This window comes from Amorphotheca resinae (genome assembly GCF_003019875.1).
Source record: "Amorphotheca resinae ATCC 22711 unplaced genomic scaffold M430scaffold_8, whole genome shotgun sequence".
NCBI classification, from domain to species: domain Eukaryota; kingdom Fungi; phylum Ascomycota; class Leotiomycetes; order Helotiales; family Amorphothecaceae; genus Amorphotheca; species Amorphotheca resinae.
In genome coordinates this window covers 1,548,362-1,570,651 of record NW_020194478.1, presented here as the reverse complement: position 1 = coordinate 1,570,651, position 22,290 = coordinate 1,548,362, and the positions used below count along the sequence as shown (strand labels likewise).

The 22,290-nt window shown below is 51.2% G+C and overlaps 7 protein-coding genes across 7 annotated transcripts; 3 read left to right on the top strand and 4 right to left on the bottom strand.

Annotated features, from left to right (window-relative positions):
• Nucleotides 1–179: 179 nt before the first annotated feature.
• Nucleotides 180–2,829, top strand: M430DRAFT_51902 (hypothetical protein; the record flags this gene model as incomplete). Its single annotated transcript, XM_024868264.1, has 4 exons — nt 180–452; nt 500–1,678; nt 1,733–2,131; nt 2,215–2,829. 4 exons carry the CDS (start codon nt 180–182, stop codon nt 2,827–2,829), a joined length of 2,466 nt encoding a protein of 821 aa, XP_024719891.1.
• Nucleotides 2,830–4,492: 1,663 nt separating this feature from the next.
• Nucleotides 4,493–6,656, top strand: M430DRAFT_20590 (glycoside hydrolase family 78 protein; the record flags this gene model as incomplete). Its single annotated transcript, XM_024864329.1, has 3 exons — nt 4,493–5,392; nt 5,440–5,846; nt 5,894–6,656. 3 exons carry the CDS (start codon nt 4,493–4,495, stop codon nt 6,654–6,656), a joined length of 2,070 nt encoding a protein of 689 aa, XP_024719890.1.
• A 332-nt stretch (nt 6,657–6,988) lies between these two features.
• M430DRAFT_142881 (glycoside hydrolase family 92 protein) lies at nt 6,989–9,997 on the bottom strand. The gene is made up of 7 exons (XM_024862787.1): nt 9,811–9,997; nt 9,723–9,755; nt 9,357–9,472; nt 8,364–9,306; nt 8,156–8,308; nt 7,735–8,104; nt 6,989–7,671 (listed from the first exon to the last, which is right to left on the bottom strand). The coding sequence occupies exons 1-7, from the start codon at nt 9,938–9,940 to the stop codon at nt 7,005–7,007; spliced, it is 2,412 nt and encodes an 803-aa protein (XP_024719889.1). The 5' UTR covers nt 9,941–9,997; the 3' UTR covers nt 6,989–7,004.
• Nucleotides 9,998–12,392: 2,395 nt separating this feature from the next.
• On the bottom strand, nt 12,393–14,308 carry M430DRAFT_124161 (hypothetical protein). Its single transcript, XM_024861902.1, has 2 exons — nt 13,819–14,308; nt 12,393–13,748 (listed from the first exon to the last, which is right to left on the bottom strand). The coding sequence occupies exons 1-2, from the start codon at nt 14,255–14,257 to the stop codon at nt 12,829–12,831; spliced, it is 1,359 nt and encodes a 452-aa protein (XP_024719888.1). The 5' UTR covers nt 14,258–14,308; the 3' UTR covers nt 12,393–12,828.
• Nucleotides 14,309–14,448: 140 nt separating this feature from the next.
• Nucleotides 14,449–16,012, top strand: M430DRAFT_35979 (hypothetical protein). Its single transcript, XM_024866844.1, has 2 exons — nt 14,449–15,568; nt 15,629–16,012. Exons 1-2 carry the CDS (start codon nt 14,462–14,464, stop codon nt 15,665–15,667), a joined length of 1,146 nt encoding a protein of 381 aa, XP_024719887.1. The 5' UTR covers nt 14,449–14,461; the 3' UTR covers nt 15,668–16,012.
• Nucleotides 16,013–16,211: 199 nt separating this feature from the next.
• M430DRAFT_67869 (hypothetical protein) lies at nt 16,212–18,591 on the bottom strand (the record flags this gene model as incomplete). The annotated part of the gene is made up of 3 exons (XM_024869314.1): nt 17,894–18,591; nt 17,617–17,824; nt 16,212–17,556 (listed from the first exon to the last, which is right to left on the bottom strand). The coding sequence occupies exons 1-3, from the start codon at nt 18,198–18,200 to the stop codon at nt 16,212–16,214; spliced, it is 1,860 nt and encodes a 619-aa protein (XP_024719886.1). The 5' UTR covers nt 18,201–18,591.
• A 1,675-nt stretch (nt 18,592–20,266) lies between these two features.
• M430DRAFT_20585 (hypothetical protein) lies at nt 20,267–21,989 on the bottom strand (the record flags this gene model as incomplete). The annotated part of the gene is made up of 4 exons (XM_024864328.1): nt 20,267–21,483; nt 21,538–21,724; nt 21,774–21,887; nt 21,960–21,989. 4 exons carry the CDS (start codon nt 21,987–21,989, stop codon nt 20,267–20,269), a joined length of 1,548 nt encoding a protein of 515 aa, XP_024719885.1.
• Nucleotides 21,990–22,290: the final 301 nt, after the last annotated feature.

The window sequence follows — 22,290 nt, the reverse complement described above, 5'->3', positions numbered from 1 at the left end:
TTCAACTCTCAACAGGGACCCCTTCAATGCGATCTTCACGAGGCCGTGCAAGTCCCCAGAAATCTTCTGAACGATCCCTTGGTTCTGAGTCACCCTTAGTTAGACGACTGAAGGAGCAAAAAGCTAGACTTAATACCACTTCAAGTTCCAGCGCTAGCAATGTCTCGCCGCGGGACGATATGTTACGGCGAGGCGTGTCCAATGAAAGCGAACAGGGCCAAAATGTCACGGTCGCGAGGATAGAGCAATCTTTGCAGGATCTTGAACAGATGACCGAGGATGATCATGCGGTTACCGTGAGATGGCTGTTACACGATGCCAAGAAAGCTGCTAAGAATACGGATTCGGCGTTTGTCGATAAAGTTTCTCCTTTTGATTCAATGAAACCTATCCACCTTTCAGCCGGTGGTACTGTTCCTGATGGGTCTGCTACTGTTAAACTAGAGTCTCACGTATGGTTAAAGAACCCGATAATCTATGCTTTTGCTAACGAACACAGGTCAACAAAAAGAGCAAAGCGGGCAAAATCAGATCTCAGCTCATTACAAAAATCATAAAAAGCGATACTGCCCGCGTACCAAAGTATAGTTTCCATACGACAGTCAGACGGAATATTCTTACCATGGATGACGAAAGACTCAGGTTCATCCCTTACATGGGAGATGCTGAGGGATCAAAAAAGAAAAATGCCAGACTGATACATGAGCTAGAGCAAGCGTACAGTCCGAAACCGTCCACCTCAAGCCGGGAGTCTGAGTGGTCATCGCAAGTTCGCGCGTGTCTTGAAGCTTCTTTAGAAAAGTTAGGTCTCGAAATAGGCCAGGATAAGCTTATACAGTATCTCCTCGACCAGGGCAGGAATCGCTCGAGGGATAGTGAGATAGAGAAACGAACCATCCACGAATCTTTTGAGTTGCCATTAGAACCTCGTGAAAGGGAATTGGCCAAAATGGTTTCCCAAGCGTTTCGGAAAGTCTATGATCGCCCCCTGGAGGATATCCTGCTTTCCGAGGAACATCTCAAAGAACTAGCTGAGCGAAGAAACTCGAACCAGGACAAGCCGGGGAGAACACCAACAAAATCCCAACTAAGCCAGACTGACATCAACAAAATGGAATCGTCAGCCGAGCCATGTCCAGATCGACTGGGGACTTATACTACCCTTATATGCTTGATCTGCGGGGCAGCAAGCTGTCAGACCCATGGCGATTCTGCTAGGGACGAGAACGCTCCAGGGTATCAATATGTGCATCAACCACTAGTGACGACTTACCAAGATATTCTACGAAAACAGGATGCACGAATTGCCGCAAAAGCAGGACAGCCCGACTTTAGCACCCAAGTTGACACCCCCTGTTCGTCGGAGTGCTATCTAGTATCCCGTTATGATGATTCCGCGTACAAGCTCCCAGCAGAAGATATTTCCACGATTGAGAGTATGGTCATCAGTCTGAGAGATAAGAAAAGACGAGCATGTACGATTGCTTTCTTCATGGATCTTCCTTGCTGGAAGGTCCATAGCGAAATCAAACATATGGAGCCTCGAAGTGTCGAATTGCCTTCGAAGAATCGGGCAAGACAACCGGATTGGTATAACAACCAGAAGAAAACTCTCAAATGGGACTGGCAGGATATGACGACTGCACATCTTCATCAAGAGAGGTGTCAAGCAAACCCAGTAAGCTACCTCTATTATAATTCTAGCTTGGCTATGCCTTTCTAACCATTTCAGTGTGCCCACGAGGGCCCATGCCAAAAAGGCTGCCCCTGTTTTGATTCGCAACTTCTTTGCGAAAGTATCTGTGGCTGTTCCGACGACTGCCCACGAAAGTTCACAGGGTGCCCATGTCACTCGAATGGTATCGTATGCGTTTCTGACAGCTGCATTTGCATACAGATGAATCGCGAATGTGGCCCTCAGTGCTCTTCTTGCGGCGCAATTCCCCGCATCAACCCTGATAACAGATACCAAGATGATCTATTTACGACCGGCTGCCAGAATATACATCTACAGCGAGGTGTGTCTCCAAAATTGATTCTTGGTGAAAGCCAGCTAGAGGGCGTCGGGTTTGGGTTGTACGTGGGTGAACCGGTCCGGAAAGGGGAATACCTGGGTGAATACGCGGGCGAGGTAAGCCACTTCCTATGATTTATGTTGTGCCTCAATAGGGCTCTACTGTTTGAAGCTGGTGGTGTGTCTAATGACATTCATAGGTGATCTCTTTTCTGGAAGCCGATCGCCGCGGCATCATATATGACCGGAAGTACCTCTCCTTTCTGTTTGATCTCAACAGCGAGTGGGCCATTGACGCTGCTCGTCTGGGAAACAAGACCCGCTTCATAAACCATGCCGATAACGACAAGGACGGCTTAAATTGCGAAGCCAAAATAGCCCTTGTGAACGGCGAACACAGAATAAAATTTTTGGCACTAAGGGACATAAAAGTAGGGGAAGAGCTGCTATTCAACTACGGAAAAAAATTCGCAGACAAACATGGGCTAAATAAAAAGCTTCCGAAGGCCAAGGAGGATGGCAAGAGGGGAGTAGTCGTTGGCGAAGAGGCTCTAGAGGCTCTTGATGGGTTAAATCCCGCGAATCGGGCCACGAGGGGCAAGATGACGGCTATTAGAGGCGGCCACGGGGGTGGCAGAAGCAGGAAGGCCAGAAAGACAGCCCCGGTCCAGGGGATTCCGGTGGAAGTCGAGCAAGGGGCTGACGAGGACAGCGATTTTGCCGTGCCACAAGATGAGGACGATGACGACGATGAAGATATCACGGACCGGCGAAGGAAGCGGAAGATTACCCGGCCGCTGAGATATACACGCTAGGCGCTCCGCGCCTGCGACGCAAAACTTATCGTGTTTTGCTTCGCACCTCCTTGTTCGTAATATGGGATCCGACCCTAGCTTCTACAGTAGCAAGCAGGATAGTCCGACTCAAATCTATATTCAATAGGAACGGGTCCGCGCGAGTCTTGTCGCATCGCCGGCCGAGAACCGAAGAGCTACTCATCTTTGGTCATGGCAATTCATGGCAGTTATCCGATAATTAGCAAACGCTAAATCAGCATTGGACCTCCCCCTGAATAGACACTCGAATCTCGAAGGGCCGATTCGTCGCCAAGGGTCTAGGCCTCTCCTAGACATGAAACTAGGTTCTGAAAGCGTGATAAATGGCTAAGACTGACCGAGTCAGGTATCAATCATGCCGGGTGACATCCTCAGACGACATTTCAGCAACGCCACATCAGGAGTACAAGATGTCCAGTGTACCAATAGACTAGGATCAACGCCTGCCCCTTAACTGGCGGGCTTCTCCAGCGATAGTCTGGCCGGAAAGGAGAGCCATGGAATAATTGACACGCTCCTGTGTTGCCGGAGAGCACAGTCAGCTGTCACCATCAGCCGTCCGCCACGCCATGCAGAAGTAAGCATCGTCCCCCTGGCGCTTGTCTCACCGACATGTGCATAGCGGCGTGGTTGTCGGCGTGGATGGAGCGGCATCAAGTACATGTGCCCTCCAGTTGGGTTGCTGTGGCCAACGAGCGCGTCTATTTATCTATTTACCCCGCGGCGCTTCTCTGATCAACCCGACTATTCCAAATGCGGTACGCGAGCCCCGGACCGTCCGTGCCAGCCCTACCCGAGAACCCCACCGGCAGATTCCCTTCCTCCGATGTGTTACTTTCCCATGTGCATACCGGAAACCTCGATATAAAGAACTCGTCTTGGTTCTCTTGATTCTCTTATATTCTATTTGGAAATCACTTCAGTGTCTATATCTGGGACTGCTTCTTTATTGCTTTACTAATCGGGTTCTCTGCTTATTTTCCCTTCTTTTGATACACACCCCGTCAACAAGAGACCTAATAATCCCGGAATCACATTGGTGGAAGTACCTGTACACCACCGATCTCTATCATGCACATGGTCGCCGCTGGCAGAATAAGGCATCTCATGATCTTTTCGTCCCATGTCTGGTGCATCCTGGTCCTTGTCCTTGCCCGGGCTCGTGGCTGTTCCTTTACCCTGGCCGTCGGGACCCCGCGAATATCTCGCGCGGGGAATTGACCGGGATTGTACCTGAGTCAAGGGGCATAGGCAATGTACCGGGACGATACAAAGTCATCTGATAAGTAAGGTGTGTCTCTTCTCAATAGCGCCCCATACTATCTGCGCACCCAATGGATAGACACACTGTGGATATACACTCAATGTCCTCGGTATATATACCGAGGTCGGCCCAAGATGTCCTGGACTACGAGCCCTGCGTCTCTCTCCTTACTGCCAGGTCCTATACGCCGCAGTTCTCTCATCTCAGGATGACCAGGCAGTTGTAACGCTATTCTATCCTGACTTCGTTGGTATGTTGCCCTCCTGAGACGGTGTGGCTCCAACACGTTCAAGAGGCAGAGGCCTCGTTACTTAGAATTACAAAATCAAATAAACCTCCTTTGTCCATGCTGACCACTACTGCGTAGTATCGACGATCATGTTTTTTGTTGCTTGTATAGCCGCCTGCGGTGCACTCTTGACACAGACTGTAGCCGCAACGTCCTGTTGGCGAGGAATAGCGTGTTCAGGGCCACAACAGGCCTCGTTTTCCGGCCCTTGGGACAAGTACATCTATTCTCCCAACTCGCGTACGGTCTCTCCCGTCAGTATCCTTGATCAGCAAACGAATGACCTCAATGATTACCGGGGATCAGCCAGTCTAAGAGGCAATGGGTCTATGCTTATCTTCGACTTTGGCCAGGAGGTGGGCGGTACCGTGACTCTCACGTATCGTGCTTTCGGGGAGGGAACGCTGGGCCTAGCCTTCAGCGAAGCCAGGAACTTCACCGGGCCGAACTCTGATTCTTCAAATGGGAACTTCCACACAGACGGTGCGGTGTATGCTAGCATCAACAGAACGCTGGAGGGAAACTATACGATGCCAATTGATCGTCTTCGCGGAGGTTTCAGGTACCTGACCTTGTTCATTGCCAGTGTGTCATCCCAAGGATCTACAAACAATGGCTTCCTCGACATTGACCTTCTGGACATCACCACGGAAATCTCCTACCAGCCCACATGGTCCAATCTGCAGGCATACCAGGGGTATTTCTACTCTAGTGACGACTTGCTGAATCAAATTTGGTATTCCGGGGCTTACACGCTGCAAACCAATGCTATTCCGCCCAGCACGGGCCGTGAACTCCTTGGCAGCGGGTGGGAGAATAACCAGAACCTTAATTTGGGAACCAATGGTGCCACTATTTACGTGGACGGCAGTAAGCGCGACAGGACAGTCTGGGCTGGTGATTTAGGGATTGCTGTTCCTAGTATTCTTGTGAGCACTGGTGATGCGGATGGGGTCAGGAATACAATCCAAGTGCTGTACAACGGCCAAGTAGGTGTTCCCATGACATTTTTAGCTACATGTTAACCTCCCAGTAGCTAAGCACGGGCGAGCTTCCTTTCGCCGGCCCAAGTCTCAATATTTACGGCTCGGATACCTATCATATGGCAACCATGATCGGGACCTATGACTATTTTCTCTACAGCGGGGACAAATCTTTCCTCTCAGCAAATTGGGCTAAGTATCAGTCTGCCATGGCATTCATCACTAACAAGATCGACCATACTGGTATGCTTGATGTGACTGGGACAAACGATTGGGGACGCATTGCTCAAGGCGGTCACAATACCGAAGCAAATATGCTGCTGTACAAAGTGCTCACGACTGGGAGCAGCCTGGCCACTTGGATGAATGATGCTAGCTACTCTGACAGCTTGCTAGCAAAGGCAGCAACGCTGAAGGCGGCTGTGAACAGTGCAAGTAACAACTGGGACCCCTCAGTCGGGTAATTATTCTAGAACCTTACCCCAGGCCTACACTAATAGGATCCAGAGCATATAAGGATAGCGACGTAGACGGTAGCATCCATCCCCAAGATGGCAACAGCATGGCACTCGCCTTTGGCGTCGCCGACCCCTCCTACATCTCATCCATCAGCAAACAGCTAACCACAAACTGGTGCCCCATCGGAGCCGTCGCCCCCGAACTCCCCAACAACATCATCGGCTTCACGCAATCCTTCGAGATCAAAGGACACCTCGCGGCGCGCCAACCCACGCGCGCTCTCGACCTGATCCGCACCTCCTGGGGCTGGTACCTGAACAACCCCTCCGGCACAGCCAGCACCTGTATCGAAGGCTACCTCTCCGACGGCACCTTCGGCTACCGCTCCACCGAAGGCTACGACAACGACCCGTCCTACACATCTCACGCGCACGGCTGGTCCACGGGCCCCGTCGACGCCCTCACCTCGCAGATCGTCGGTCTGCAACTCACCGCGCCCACCGGCACGTCCTGGGTCCTCGCGCCCCAATTCGCAGACCTGTCACACGCCGAAGCCGGCTTCACCACGCCCCTGGGTCTCTTCCAAGCCTCCTGGTCCCTCGACGCCTCCGGCTACCACGTCTCGTGGAATGTCCCGGATGGCACCGCTGGTACTTTGGTCTTGCCTACTAATAATACTGGCTCCGGCGCGCCATCACAGGTCCAGATCGATGGCCAGGATGCGGGGGTGCAGAATTCGAAGGAGGCGGAGCCGGGGACGCTCACGTTGAGTGCGAGTGGAGGGTCGCATACGGCCACGGTGGTGTATTGATTATGTCTACCTACGTGCCTATGAATGGATGTATGGATGGATTCAGGGTTCGGGGTTTGCATGCTCGGTTGAGAAAGGAATTAATTAATCCTTTCTGTCTTATATCTACTCACTTACTCTGTCTGCTCTTGTCGTTCGTTGGTCTTGATATGAGATATCCACTTTCGTTCGGGGAGATTCAAGAGACTTGATGTATCATACCTACTTCGTATTTAGTCTGAAGGAAGGATGGATAAATGCCGGGGCTTGTATATATTATTGATATTAATCCATATTAATATTAATTGAAAAAAAGCCGACGATGATAGCTTAAACCAATCAATCAATCCATGGTGACTTACACCGAACTCACCACCCTCCCGACGAACTAGGCGGTAAATCCCCATCCGTCGTTCCCCACAAACTCTCATTCTTTCCCAACACAAGCTCCAAAGTACCCCCCTCAAGCCAGAAGCTATGATCAAGCCAATTCTTAGTCCACGGTTTCCCATTCAACGTCGCGCTCTGAATATACAGATTCTCATACCCCGCATCAAAACCCACATTGCGAACCGTGGCCGTCTTGCCCGTCTGTCTATTGGTGAGGCTGATACTCGGGAAATACGGGGGGGTGATTAGATATACATCCTGTCCCGGGACAGGCCAGAGACCGAGCATAGACAGCGCGATGAAAGAGCCCATAGCGCCCGAATCGTCGTTTCCGGCGAGGCCGGAGACGGAAGTGTTGAATTGGGAGGGGATGTAGGAGTGTGAGGTGAGGGCGGAGAGGGCGGGGCGGCCGGCGTAGTGGAATTGGAAGACGGGGAGGAAGGCTTGCTCGTCGCCGATGTAGAGAAGGCCCGAGGTGTGCAGGTAGGTGAGGCGAGAGACGAAGGAGGTGGGGCCGCCGAGGGTGGTGATTAGGCTGGACATGTCTTGGGGGACGAAGAAGGTGTAGAGCCAGGAACTGCCTTCGTAGGTTTCGTGCCCGTCCGGGTTTAGGTAGCAGGAGGTGAAGGAAAGGAGGGGGGAGCAGCTGGGTGGGGAAGGTAAGTGGGTGCCCGTTTGGGGTGGGAGGTGGAGGGATAGGGGGGCTTACAAGCTGGGATCCTGATATCCGAAGGTGCCATTGAGGTAGCGGGGTTGGAGGAAACCAACAAAGCCGCTGTCGACGGTCGAGTCCGGGTAGGCGTTACTACCGTTTACGTAGGATTTCTGATCGGCCTTGTACATGTTCTTCCAGTTGTTGGAGCGGGCGAGATACTTCTCAGCATCAGCGGTCTTCCCTAGTCCCTTGGCCATCTCGGCGATGCAGAAATCGTTGTAGGCGTATTCAACAGTGCGAGAGATGGACCGGGTGAACAGACCACCTCCACCAGAAGGGTCAAAGTCATCGGTGGGGATGTAGCCAAGGCTCTTCCAACTTGCCAGCCCGCCACGGCCTTCAACTGCCCAGTCTACAGGCTCGTCTGAAAGACATGATCAGCAGGAGTATTGAGGTGAAATGTTCAGAGGCTTACCTTCAGCATCAGAGACGACGGCTTCGTACCCGGTCTCCCAGTCAACTCCCTCTGTAATGTTCTTGAGATACGCGTCCGCAAGTACTATATCTGCGTTCGATCCACCCTGGGTATATCCCTTACACAGAGACATGCGGCAATCTGGAAGTTTGCCTAAGGTTTATCAGCACTACTTCCCTCTGGCAAAACTGCGTCGGAGAAGACAAACCCTCATGTCGATAAATATCAATCAGACTTCGCACCATCAGCGTCTGACTATGCGGATCGAGCAAAGTCAAGAGCGGATGGATACTCCGGGCAGAGTCCCAGATGCAATAATAAGAATCATAATACGGCTCGTCACTTTCCCAAAGAGGGTTCTCGCCAGTGTAATCCTGGGGTGAGATCATAGCCCTGTAGACACCTGACCAAAAGATTGTCTGCAACTCTTCGCTAACCCCCGTGGCATCAATTTCAAGGACCGAAAGCTTATCTCTCCACGCATCTTCCGCCGATTGCAAGACTTTATCGAAGTCAAACTCTGGGATTTCCGTCTGTGCATTGTTGCAAGCCTTCTCAACACTGATAAACGAGACTCCAACACGTACCAAAAGTTGGTCGTTGGCGGGCTCCTTGAACTGGGTCCATGCCCCGGCCGGAGTCGGTGGGGAATTCCCATTCTGAACAGCTCTCAAGGATTTAGGTTGACTACCAGCGCGATTATTCATAAAGACACCAGTGTCCCTGATCGCTGCCCCAGAGAAGTCTGCACAGAAGTGAAGATCATAGGTGCCAAGACCGAAAGAGGGACTGAATGTCCCATTTCCTGTGATACGGCCGGTCTTTTCATCAACTGCAATACTCCCATTGATACGAGAGTCCGGAAGATCTGTCAGGTCGAACAGAATTAGAGGACTGCTAGGAAGGGGCGTGTTCTGCGCGGTGGTTGCATTTTTGGAGAACGTAAGTCGATATAGAGCAGTATGGTTCGATACCGTCATTTCTGTATGGATGGAAGTATTCAAGCTCACTGCAAAATAGCCGGGGTGAGCTTCAGCAGTGCCATTGATCCTTTTAGACGCTCGATCGGTTTTGGTAAAGAAGCAATTGTCCACTAAATCTTCAGGGCATCCGCTCTGAGGGAAGAAGGGGAAGTTTCCCAGTGATGGTGACTGGCAATAAAGTCAGGGATAGCACTTCATCTGGCTGAAATGGTACGTACACCTCCAGTTCCCGAGTCATGCATGTGCGAGAAGCCTGTAATATCACTGTCGCCGGATGCGAATCCTCCTTGCTTCTCGTTTGGATCATCAATGTCCGCGACCGCCTTGGCCATCCCTTGTTCAATGTCAGTATGAGAAGAGATTTAGGATATACCGCGGAAGTTGGATGTAATATATCAATTACTGGAACACCTTCGGTAAAAGGACGGTTCGAAGGGCCCTTAGGGAAACCCCAAGTCTCAGTCATTGACCTCCGCTCCAGCAATTGAAAGCGTAGCCCTGAGATATCCCACCCAAGGGATTACCGCAAGGGTCTCAGTAATTGAGATCTTATCTCCTGGCTTCCGCCGCGTCTGTGTACTCACCAAATGGCAGGGTTGCTCCGGGAAACACGTGACCTATGAACATATCTCGTTAGTCGGTCCTCCAAACTGTGAAGCCATGGATGTTTACCCCCATTGCTCGTCCCAATGAAGGGGTCGACATACTGGAAAACATCGAAACCCCTCTTCTCCACTCCCAGACCGGTCACCTGGGCTGCCAGAGCAAGCACACTCAGAGATTTAGAGCCAAACGACCTCATAGCTGTGAATTCAGGAACCCGAGATTGGACTCTCGCGGATCATCCCGAGATGGGGGGTCAGATGGTATTAAGAGGGCCAACATCTTAAGGTTCTCGACTATACATGTCGAGAGTCAGGTGCCAATACCACGTTGCACTTCCCCTCATATTCGATGTTTGCCGTGCATCTGAGAAGTCCGGGAATTGGATTACTCCATGAGTAAAACGCTTCGCATGGCGACGATCTTCACCAGCTGGTGTAGTAGTCCTGCATACTGCCAGACAATGCCGCCGCGGCGGGGTAAACGAGAGAGGGCCGCATGGATTTTCCTTGGAACCTGGTCTGACTGACGGTAGCTGTACTCTATGAGTGGTACATCCAATGGGCCTGATAAAAACGAGAACGGGGTAGACAGTAGAGCAATTATATCTTGATCTTGCGCAAAGTCCTGGGGCGCTTAAAGAGCAGAAAAGGAGTGGAAAGAGTTCAGATGTTGAAGGTTAAAGGTTAAAGGGGAGAGCATGGTTGTTCGGTTAAATAAAACCGAGCCAATCAGAGTCGAAAATACTGTCTGTGCTAGGTACACCTATATATACTACAGCATGTATATCCTCAATAACCAATTGTCTATCACATACGACCACAGACTGAGGAGAGTGGGCTATCTCTGTATTCTCGATATGCTTCAGCCTCAGGTCTCCAGGATAAACCTGAGACTTCAAAATTTGAATTCAGGATCCGAGAAACTTCCCACACTTTGATTATCGATCTGCTACTATTAGCATGTTAATCAACAAAGTAAGACTGCTATCAAAAGCTCTGAGCAACGCACTACTGCCTCCCAACTGTCTCTCCACTACAGGAAATTGCGCATCGACCTCGAGCGAGGTGGCTTTGACTCCTAAGTAGATAGCGCCTGGTCTTCAGAGTCGGATTCTCGAAACTGGAATGGCATTTAAAATGTTGTAGCTAGCTCCTTGACAAGCGTGCACGCAGTTAGTACTTCGTACGTCGAATGCTCGAGGGGACATCCATTTCTCAATCAATCATTATAAGATAGGATGAGAAGATTACTGTTACATACGACCACAGACTGAGGAGAATTGGGCATCCCGTCCGCTCTGCCATACACAAGCCTCAGATCGGTAGATTAGTAGTTGGGTGGGTGACCACCAGCGAATACCTACTGTTGTATGTTTATTATTTTTTGCTTTTTGTGAATCTTATTTGGGTCAGAACAAGAGTTGACATGTTGTGGTTTAGACGCCGTCTTCTAGCATTAACACTCTCTTACAGAGTTTATTGTCATTTTGCCTTTTGTTATGTGCCCGAATCCTCACCTCTGGTAGTTGTGCCCCAAGCCTCAACTCAACGCACATGAATCATTGCCGCTTTCTTCACTCACGCTGCTATCTTTCTAACTTTTATGCCGTTACTGTATACATCATTCTCGTATGAGCTTTGTCCACAGCATCCCGGTTTTGCTGAGTAAACTCATGGAGATCTAGGAGCATGTTAAGCTTCGCCGCCTTCTCATCCGCACTGTCGCTGTCCGATACCTTCTCCATTTCTTTCCAATCGATATCGTCTTCGACATATCACAAGCTCTCGAATAGCTTAGAACCCTCGTCCAATGGCGGTCGCCTAGTAACAGACCACCAAAAATTGGGATTTCCATGAATGCTGAGATCTAATGACTTGATCCGTCTCAGGAATAGCAACGATAGTAATACGAGCCTCGTTGAAGTAAGGTAAGTAGCCATGAGTCGTCGGAGGTTGATTTGCTCATTGAGGTTACAGTATATGGATAGAGGACATGGCATGGTAGTAAAGCCGACGAGATCAGAATATTGACACGATGCTTTACTTTCTTGTCTATCTCTACCTTAACCTAGATTAAAACCCGGAGACCCCCCCCTTTTTTTGTACACTTGCCGTACCTGCGGCTGCACAGGCTGTGATACCTGTTGCAGAATCCAAATCATGATGGATATAGAGTTCAGAATGAAGTGAGCGCGTAGTATCATGGCCACTATCGTCATGGACGGGTGTAGATGATGGGGACTTGGGACGGAATTCTTGACATTTTTCTGCGACTAGTATTTCCCCTCGCCCAATTTCGTATCTGGACGGGAGATACTAGATGAGAAAAGGTCAAATAGGCTCCAGTTTCCCCAATGGGACAAGTCTTTCATGTATTAATACTCGTCCCTTTCCCATTCTCTAGAATCATTCATCCCGCATCTCACGTCTCCCTCTATCTTCACCAGAACAAGAACCAACCAACTTCTCCGTCTGTCTTAGATAGTCTTCTCTCAATAACATTCCACATTAGATGTTCAACATCAAGACCATCAGCTGGCCTCTGCTTTTAGTGCCCCTCATGAGACACGGCACCCACGCTGTTGACACGATAGTCGACCCGCCCCTTGACGCCTCGCTCTTCGCTGCTCCTACGCAGCTCGATCATCTCAAGTTGCAGCAGACGACTCGGGTATGCACAATATCCTTAATGGTCTCGTCGCCCTCCCCGCCGATATCGTCCGCGCAGTCTTTAGCAACCCTGCCGGTGCGGCTTAAAGCGAGTTCCCGAAAAACATGACTGCTTTTGCCGCTCATATTCCCCCTGTTGGAACAGGGGAGCGTCATCGGCTCGGCGGAATTGTCTTGCTGCCTGCAAGAGTTCCTAAAAACGAAGACACGTATGTAGAGACCCTTCATCCTTCAGTATAATGTTCTTCATATCCGGCGCCTCGTGGTTGAAGAGCGGGAGCATTTCGAGCATATCTCTTGCAGCAGGAAGCAAAAAGTATGTATCTCGTACCGGGAGAATAGAATGCCAAATGCAAAAGAGAATGCCTCCAAACCAAGGTTCGTGTGTCATGATTTGACAGCTGGGTATCAGTTATCACCACTTCCAATTTGGATCTCCTCCGAACTTCCTCGCGACCCAGGCCGCCCCATACTCGTCATACTCTTGTTTCGTGACGCTCATTGAACTCAACAAATCCACATCCTTGGCTAACTCAGCGCCCCCGTTCCACGTGCTGACCACCGGATCTGCAGGCCTCACAACCCGTACGATACATTCCGTCGGCGCCAAGGCTTGGATTTCAACCTGCAATCGCCAGAGGAAGCCATCAATATTCGCATTTCCCCCAACCACAATGATATTCGCTAGAAAGCCCGGCCAGAGTCCGAACGGCAATGCGCTCAAACTGTCCATAACCAGCTCCGCGATACCTGATTGCCGCATCCCAATATCAGAAGGGTTGAAGAGCAATTCCGGAACCGTAAACCTTTCATTCCGCAATGTGAGGATGTCTTCTGCAGCCTCAGGTGCTTTTCCCGACTGGAGCTGCTTGAGCTTCCCGGCGAGACCAGGGTCATGATCTCGCATCTCTCCTTTCGTACGTTTGTGAAAATCCGGCAATATGTAGTCTTTCGCTATGCCTCCGGCCGTCTCATAGATCTCCCTCCTATCGCCCTTTGGTCCCTTCCACGTTGCCTCCATATCTGCCTTAAAATCCTTCGAGACATAACAACATGCTTCTTTGATTTCGTTCACGAGATAGGTGTCGTTGCGCATATCGTATTGCCTTAGAGAAAGAAGCCGCGTTAAATGATTCGTGAGAAGTTTGCCACCCACGTCGAGACGCCGGATTGCCGATTGGAGCGGCCGGCCTTGGATAAGAGGCGTGATGGTCGTGTGCGAGTAGCCCGAGTCGATTAAGAGAATGATTTCAGCAGGGAGGAGAGGTTTCGTTGGATCCCGTGGGGGCGCTTTGAACATGGCTTGGATATCGTTATATGCATTTAACACAGGAGCTGTACCCTTCACCGTCAGCATGGTTCCCCCATCTCTTCCAAATCAAGCCAGGAAGAGGAAGACACATACCTGGACACCGCAAATAACTAGCAAAGCCAAACTCCTCAAAGACCATCTGATCGCAATTGGTCTGCAACTGGGGAAGAGCATTCGGCGCCTCAGTGAGAATCAGCCCCGTCTCTCTGGGATCGCATCTCAGCGGCGCTTTGCCCTCGAAGAATTCGTGATCCCAGATCTCCTTCTCCGCCTCCCAGTTCACCAAGTATCCCTTCTCGACGGGGCGCCGGAACACAATCTCCCCGAAGTCCTTGCATTTGGAGAGCTGCGAGCCTATATAGACGTTGCGTTCGCGGTCGCGCGCCATGCAGTTCGGTATCACGCTGGGCGCGGATGTGGAGGCTGGCGATGAGAAACCGGCTTTCATTGTGTATGCGCCATTGTCGATGATCAGTGTTCGAGCAGGTGGGGCAGGGCCAGATGACTTTGTTCTTCGATGCCCGGGAGCCATGGTGAGGATATAGTTGCGCCCTGCGCTGGTGATCTATTCTGTGAGGTCGTTGTCGGGATGTTGTTTGACTTCCATTGTTGACTATAGATGTAGGCTGTCGTCGCCTCGCTCGTAAGGTGCGGGGCAGGCTCCGCACAAGGCTTCAAGAATTTTCCCCCACGACGAGGGTCGACGACTTCATAGAAAAACGCCAACCGCAACAAAATGGCGGACTCGACGAGCAAGGCAGAGAAAGATCTGGCTACTTTGAAGTCTACAGTCACGACTATATCTACGCTTATAACGCAGCTACAAACCACCGCATCTTCGACAGACGCGAAAGGCGTCGAGAAAGACAGCAATGTCAACGCCCTGGATCTCGCCCACGACACAGCAAGTCTGATCAAAGCGCACTCGACGAAGCTCTCGCTTCTCATAATCAACAAGCCCTTCACTGCAACGGCGATCACCACGGTTCTGCGCGAACTCATCTCCGGACCTCTGCCCGGCCTCGCGTCTTCGATCGAGATTTGCAATGCCGTGAAATACACCAAGGCTATGAGCGAGGAGCTACAGTGGCGCGCAAAGAAGCTATTTACGGAACTCGGGGCCTTGATAACGGCCATCCCGCTCGATGGGAAGGTCCTGAACGAGGAGCAGAAGAACGGGTCTCTTGCAGAAGGGAAAGGCAGTTTAGCGGCCACGGGCACAGTATGGGAAGCATGTGACAAAATCATGGAACTAAAAACGATGGGGGTGGGCGGATTATGCATCAAGAAAGCAGAGGAGTACCGCGATCTCGTCAAAGATGCTCTAGAGGAGTTACAAGAGTGGGGCGAAGAAGAAAGCAGCGATAATGAGGACGAGGATGATGAGGCGGCGGGGAGTGCAGATGAAGAAGGGGCTGGCATCTCGGCTCAGGATGCCGTGGATGAGATGTTTGCTTCTCAACACCATATCCCCTCGGCCGATCCTGAGAAGATCCGACCCCGTCTCGAATCCTCACTCAAGAGAATCCGCCTCGTTGCCCTGATGTACGCCGCGGTCATCAAGCGGCGCTTCAAAACCCTGCCCTACCTCCCCCACCCCTCCTTACCTCCAGAGCTCAAGGCCAAATCCGATGAAGACCCCGGAATCGTCTCATGTCTCGACGAGGTCCTGGATCTGTTGAAGAAGATCCCCGATATCACTGACGAGCTGGCGAATGCCTTTTATGAGCTGGACTCGCAGGAGATCGATAAGAGGATGAGCGAATGTTTCTTCACGGCCTTTTCTGCGGTTCAATTGCTGATTACGAATTGGGAGGGTCAGAAGGATGAGTTTAGTACATGGGTAAGTCGTCGTCTCCTTGGGACCTGAGTGTTTGGAAGCACGTGTCTAATTGCGTGATAGGCGTATAAATTCCAGATTGCTATGAATAAGGGCTGGTGATGTGATGATTGTGGTAGAGAGAGAGAGAGAGATTTCCGATTTCCAGAAACTATCTCTCCAATTTCAGGAGGGGAGAAGAGGACGTTCCTTCAGCGGCCCACCACAGATCTCGCTTAGCATGGCTAAACCCCCCCTTTTCTCTCGCGTACCCATTTACTCTGGGCTGGAGTTCTGATGGAAACGCCACATGTGAGCGGATCAATTTGCGTATACCAGAGATTAGACTGGAGTTGATTCTATGTCAGGACGAGAGGATTTCCTATACCCTAGTAGATCATTAGTCACGTTTACGCGTTTAACGACCTGAGCTCGCGGATGGCTCGCACAAAATGATCACACATTGCCAAATTCCTAGCCTATTTCAGATGTGAAGTATGAATGATTATACAAGATGCATTTCCTTCATTAACCATTTATATGCAGTTTCCGGCCAACTCCAGACATGAAGTGCGAATAATTATACATAAAACGCTTCATTTCATTTGCCACGTACATACATCCGGAGATCTCTTTTTATTCATCTCCTCTCGAGACCGCCAGCTGTCTAACAGAATATTTTATAGATCCGTTTCCAGCGCGACATTCTCATCTTCTCCAAGCGATCCTCCTCAATAATTGCCTGCGTGTCTGGGTCCCTGCGTCCCGTATCGAGATCCATATCCATCGAGCGCATGAAGGGTGTCTTGAAGTATAGCTTATATGGGACGTAGAATGCGATAACTACTGGTGCAGCCAAGTAATTTAAGAAGAAAGTCTGCGCTCGGTCGTCTGGGGTCTCGTCACCATAGCCGATGGGCCAGGCGGACGTCCAGAATTGCGCGGCGAGCACGAGAATGTTAAGGATAAGGCCTATCCAGGAACCGATGACGCCTGCTTGGGAGCGGAACGCGAGTTCGTCGAGGCTGTGGCCTTGCTTCTTCCAGGCCCTACGGTATCGGATGTGGGCTAGGCAGATGGAAGCCCATGTGAAGATAGAAGAGAGACCGGACAGCGAATAGAGCCAGTTCAGGGCTGTGTTGGCGGTGTCTTGGCCGCCAGCAACGACGTAGCAGAGGAGACCGAGCACTGACGCGACGATGATAGAGAAGAGAGGTCGGCCTTGGCGATCGATGTAGGCGAGGAATCTAGGGGCCTGGCCCTGCTCAGCCAAGGCAGCTAGGGTACGTGAAGAGCCATAAATCGAGGAGTTCCCAACGGACAAGACGGCAATCAGGATAACAACGTTGAAGATCGAGGGCAGGACGTGAATCCCGGCGTTGTTGATAGCAATAACGAAAGGAGATGCCTTGGCATCTTCAGAGCTTTGGCCGAGAAGTCTCGCATCGCCATAAGGGACCAACAGGCTGACAATCGTCAGGGCGACAATGTAGAAGAGGCATATACGCCAGAAGACCTGCTTAATGGCCGAAGGAAGAGTCTTGCGTGGGTTATCAGCTTCGGCAGCAGCGAGGCCGACCAGCTCTGTTCCAGCGAATGAAAACGCCGCTGTCACAAACACACTGCAAAGACCTTTAAATCCCGAGTGGAAGGCGCCAGAATGGATACTTCCAGGTGGTTGGTGATCTTCTGTGTAGCCGGCATAATCAGGGGCAACACGGTTGGGGTACCAGTAACGACCACCAATGTAACCGCCTCTTGGACCACCACCGCAATTAAGAATAATGCCCAGAATAATGAACCCAATGACGGCAATAACCTTGATGATAGCAAAGACAAATTCAGCTTCTCCGTATCCTCGAACACCGAAGAAATTGATACAGATAATGACGACCAAGAAGATGGTCACCCAAGCTGCGGCATTGGTATCTTGGGCTCCAGGCCAAAACTGCAAAGTGATGGATGCGGCAACGATTTCGAGTGGTAAGACAACTAGCCACTGCATGGCGTAACTGTTGAGAGCCAGTCAGTACTGTTTTTCCTTGCTTCTTTTCTCTTCAAGGTGGACTTACTTCCAACCCATAGCGAAACCCCATGCGGGATCGATGAAACGAGTGGAATAGGCCGAAAAAGAGCCAGCAACCGGGAAGAGGACAGCCAGCTCGCCCAGAGCCTGCACTGTACAGAACATGAGAATACCAATAATGCAGAAGGCGATGACCAGAGAGGCCGGACCACCAGTGGAGAGCGCGGCACCCGAAGTGACGAAGAGACCAGTACCTGGGAGAGCTGTTAGGATGCCAACTTTTGATATTTGGGACAATTCTGGGGATATGGGAGGAAACTCACCGATTGAGCCACCGATGGCAATCATCTGCAGATGTCGCCCCTTGAGCGTATGAGCAAGACCCGAGTTGGCTGTCGCCTCTGCCGCAGCCCTATGGTCAAACTCTCCTTTGGCGATCGATACCTGAGCGCCCTTGGAGACCATCGCGTTCGGGTCGCGTTTGAAGCTGTCAATGAAACGCCTCGTCCATGGCTCCTTGGGTGCAGCTCCCACGCCCCAATCTGCTTGCTCAGGACTGGAGCCCGTTTCAGGGCTGATTACCGCACCCTTCAGATTCTTCTCGGGGTCTCCCCCGTTCTCGTATGACATGATGTCCGGTTCTCACAAGTCAGAGAAGAACGCGTGGGGGCGGTCTGCGAACCCAATTTCCCGCCAACGAGGAAGACAGACAGACGTCCGCACAGCGTACTGTATATCGCAAAAGTCCCAAGGTGAGGAGGGGAAAGGAATGATATTGGGAGGGCAGATCGCGACGGGGACGAGCAGGTAATAATAGCAATTGGGAGCGTGATGGCCAAGGCTCAAAGGGATTTGCTTGGCACGCACCTGAGCTGTCTGGACTCTGCAGGGAAGGCTCCTCGGTCCTTCCGCACACACGACTCCGCTCGGTCGGGGTCTCCAGCCTCTGACCTTCCTCAATCGTGAAAGTCGATTCTGGCAGCCTGGAGTTATCGATTGGGGCTCCGGCGTACGTGCTGGCTGGTATCGCGGGCAGTTAAGCTCCTTCGGGCGCTAGGTCTGACACCGTCGTGTCCACGAGAAGAGCATTGGATGGCGGCCAGCAAATCAACGCGAGGAAGTTTATCCATTAGTTGTGGATTTTACAACATCGCGTCGTTTAGTGCGAGGGATCATCCATCCTCACAGGAGTCGCAGCCATGGTCATGGCCTGAGACACCGCGGTAGTCGAGTAGCGGATTCCCCGCAAAAGCGAGCGGCGCTGCCCTAGAGGCGTCGAGGCGTTGTCTGTGGCACATACACGGTGTGAAAGCCGGCCGATCCCTTCTGGTCTGGGGAAAAGAAGGTCGAGACGACCTTCTTGGCGGCTTCGAGGGGCGGCTTCTCCGGAAGGGGGGACCTAAGGTTCTAAGCTGCTCATTAATTAGCCACCGCTGACCAATACCCGCGTGTCCTCAGTACCGTTGCGGCTGCATCGTATCGTATCATGATTGAGCTCTTCTGCAGCAATGGTTCGTGGTGGTTGGGCTCTTGAATAATAAAGAGTGATAATAAATGTGTGTCGAGCGAGAACCAGGGGGCTGGTCTGCCCTCTGTGTTTGTGGCTGCAATTACGTCACGGATATTGCCGTATGCCTGCGAGTGCCAGATGCATCGAACCCCGACAAGAGCGCCTTCTAGAGTCCTACCGTATCAAGGTTGCAACCCATGCGGAGTCGATGTAAGGTAGTAGTCAATACTAATAGTTGTAAACGGAATACTCCGTAGGTCGTAAAGCCCTATTCAAATGATACCTTAGGTAGGGGCTGTGGCAAACGCCACGCGGGGTCTAACGTACCATATATTGTTGGATAGGCAAATCCCTGCATCAAACAACACGGCCTGCTGGCCCAATGGCAAGGCGCTTGACTACGAATCAAGAGATTGCAGGTTCGATCCCTGCGCAGGTCATACAATCGTTCGATCCAACGTTCGATTCTTCTTCTTTTGTCACTTTTTTTCATTTTTTCGAATTTTTTAACCTTCTTTCCCCCTCTCAATACCCCGCATCGGCCTCCTATCCCTTTCCCGTCTGATCACTGTATTACGAAAAGACCTCGCGGCGGCGGCTATCTCCCCTTAGGTATCTCACGGTATCTACACGAGACCCACGCAGCGTTTCGGCTCCGCGGCTATTTTTCCCTCAAAGCTTCCAGAATGCACTTGGAACTATTCCTGCCGGCTCCATTTTTGATAACAGCCCGAGATCCTTCGAGAGCTTTGACAGACGCTGATCTCTATTATTGAGTGAGCGAATAATATGGGGTCCTGATCTCCGAGGTCTTGCGTTCATGGAAACATCCCCCGGGAGGAGGAGGAGGAGTCGTCACCCCCTCCTCTATTTTCCCTATTTCCCTATCTTCCTTGCTTCTGTTGCCAATTATTGGCTGCTTTGCAAGTATCCCCTCTCGATCGGTAATGAGGATTTTCTTGGCTCTTGGCAAAAGAAGAATAATCTGATCACTCATCATTGCTATCATTCAAAGCTTCAAATCATCTGATCACTCATCATTGCAATTATTCAGAGCTTCAAAGTTCAAAGGCGTCCTTCCACCTTGCACTGATCGTGTCGCGATGCGTCTATTCTTACTACAAAATGTACATATATACACCTGACTCCCTCCAACTTTTCCCCCCTCGCCTCGACCCCTTTTCCTCTACAGGAAGTTAATTCCAACTCCAAACTGCAAACCCTTCCTCCCCTCCTCTCCCCTCCTCATTACAAGCGGCAAACTGAAATTCAACTCGAACCTAGCGACAGGATGCGCATACACGACGCCCACACCCACCGCAGTGCTCGGGAGTCCATCCCCTAATTGAGAAACAGTAGAATAGAAGTCTTTCTGCACGCTCTTGCCAGCCTCGGCCTTTCCTTTCCCCTTCGAGTCCTTGAGGGGAAGTAATCTCCCCGCGTTGGCAAAGAGTTGAAGACGGAGTGGTGCGTCCTTTCCTACACGAGGGAAGGGAACAAGGAGGTTTGCAGAGCCTGCAGCGTAGACATCGCCGCCGACTGAGTCTGAGCCATCATGAGGTCCCAAACCACCCATCTTGAAGCCACGCACATCCGTAGGACCCCCCAGAATGAATCGGTCATTGATCCTGCTTGGTTGGCTCGCTCCTCCAAACCCGACTGGCAAGGGTAATAGGAACCCGGAACGTAAACCGGCGGTCAGGGAGACGCCGCTGTCTCCTTTGATACCGGGGATGGGAATTGGTAACGCGCCTGTGGTGACTATTTCAGACTTCAAGAATCCAACGTCGCCTTTGAGAGGGCCCCATCCTGCTATCTCTGACACCGTTTTGATCAAGTAACCTCGGCTGGGGAGGAGAGGATGGTTCAGTCGGTCCGCTAGCCACGTATGCGTAATGCTGCTCTTTACTGAATCGCCTGCATCATTTCGCACAGTTGGGCTGGCCTTTTCACCCAGACCGGTGATCTGTCTCCAGACGCCTGTATAGGCCAGTTGGTGTCTCATGCCTGATTTAGTCGCCCAACTATACTTCAAGCCCCCTCCGGTTAAACCTTCTTCATGACTCGCCCATGGTTTGTGTGTGCTGCTTGCCAAGGCATCGATGGTTATTCGTTTTTCCGGATCAGAGAGGACAGGTGTATCGAATATAGCTTGATAGGAAGATCTTGTTCTCGTGCCTGCTGATGCGTTCAAGTTCAGGGACTCTGCGCCCCCAAAGATATTCCGCAATTGCACTTCTCCATATGCAGACCCTTCAGCGTTCCCAATGTCTGTACCTGTCTTTGCCGAGAAGCGACCACGTTCCTGCGCCCGTATATATACGTCAATGTCTGTTACTGTGGTGGATGGATCGGTTTGAGAGGGACGGTCAATGAAGGTTGATATAGGTTCCTTGAAGATTCCTGCGGCTCGTTAGTCTATACCTCGCGAGCCGGGGCGTATATTCAGGAATTTACCAAACCGTTCGAGCTTCGTAGCAACGGACCCAACTTCGTGCAGAGCTTCACCGAGTGTGTAAGGACGGTCTCGGTTCACACTGAGAAGAGGATTGAAGATTGGGTCTAGAAATGAACGTCTAGTATGGCCTCCGCCTACGAGCAGTACTTTGTTGATAGTAACTGGCAGCGTTGAATTGCTGCCAATCTGCTACATGTCAGCATTCTAGGCCTCTTCCTCGCAGGGATAACCATACCAACTCTCGCAGCCTGTTCTGTGCCTTGACATTCTGAGCAAGGAGTCTTTCCTCCAGCTCTTTTGCTTGAGCCTCAGCTTTTTTGGGATCAACCTTGGTGAGACTCTCGAAGAGCTATGGACCACAATTAGCAATTTGATTTCGCAAAAGGATTCCTTTCATCGTGTACAATAGAGAGCAACTCACACTGTCTCCAGCATCACTCGGTGAAGCCATCTTCAACTTGACTGCGCATCTGCGAACTCGAAGCTTCTTCCGCATGTGGCCGGGAATATGCGCTTACGTAAGCTCAGCCTTCCGACGAACCGGCAGAGCACACGACAACTGCGAACCAATCCATCGATAGCACTACGACACCACGACAATCTATCGCATTTCCTTTCGAGTCACCCTCTCTCGACATTATCGATAGACATTCCATCCACACTCGTTACTCGGACCACGACACCATCCTCCAGTCTCCCTTCTCAGCCTCGACCATGGCCAGTCGAGCTGCCAACAAGCGGGTAAATTATCC

Bases quoted from the DNA above. Each gene is read 5' to 3' on its own strand.
- M430DRAFT_142881 (XM_024862787.1), bottom strand. From the start codon at position 9,940: ATGAGGTCGTTTGGCTCTAAATCTCTGAGTGTGCTTGCTCTGGCAGCC. The intron at 8,309-8,363 runs GTTTGTCTTCTC...GATAAACCTTAG, and splicing joins TGATATTTATCGACATGAGG to GCAAACTTCCAGATTGCCGC. The intron at 7,672-7,734 runs GTAAGCCCCCCT...TTCCCCACCCAG, and splicing joins GGATATCAGGATCCCAGCTT to CTGCTCCCCCCTCCTTTCCT.
- M430DRAFT_124161 (XM_024861902.1), bottom strand. From the start codon at position 14,257: ATGGCTCCCGGGCATCGAAGAACAAAGTCATCTGGCCCTGCCCCACCT. The intron at 13,749-13,818 runs GTATGTGTCTTC...TGAAGGGTACAG, and splicing joins TAGTTATTTGCGGTGTCCAG to CTCCTGTGTTAAATGCATAT.
- M430DRAFT_35979 (XM_024866844.1), top strand. From the start codon at position 14,462: ATGGCGGACTCGACGAGCAAGGCAGAGAAAGATCTGGCTACTTTGAAG. The intron at 15,569-15,628 runs GTAAGTCGTCGT...ATTGCGTGATAG, and splicing joins AGGATGAGTTTAGTACATGG to GCGTATAAATTCCAGATTGC.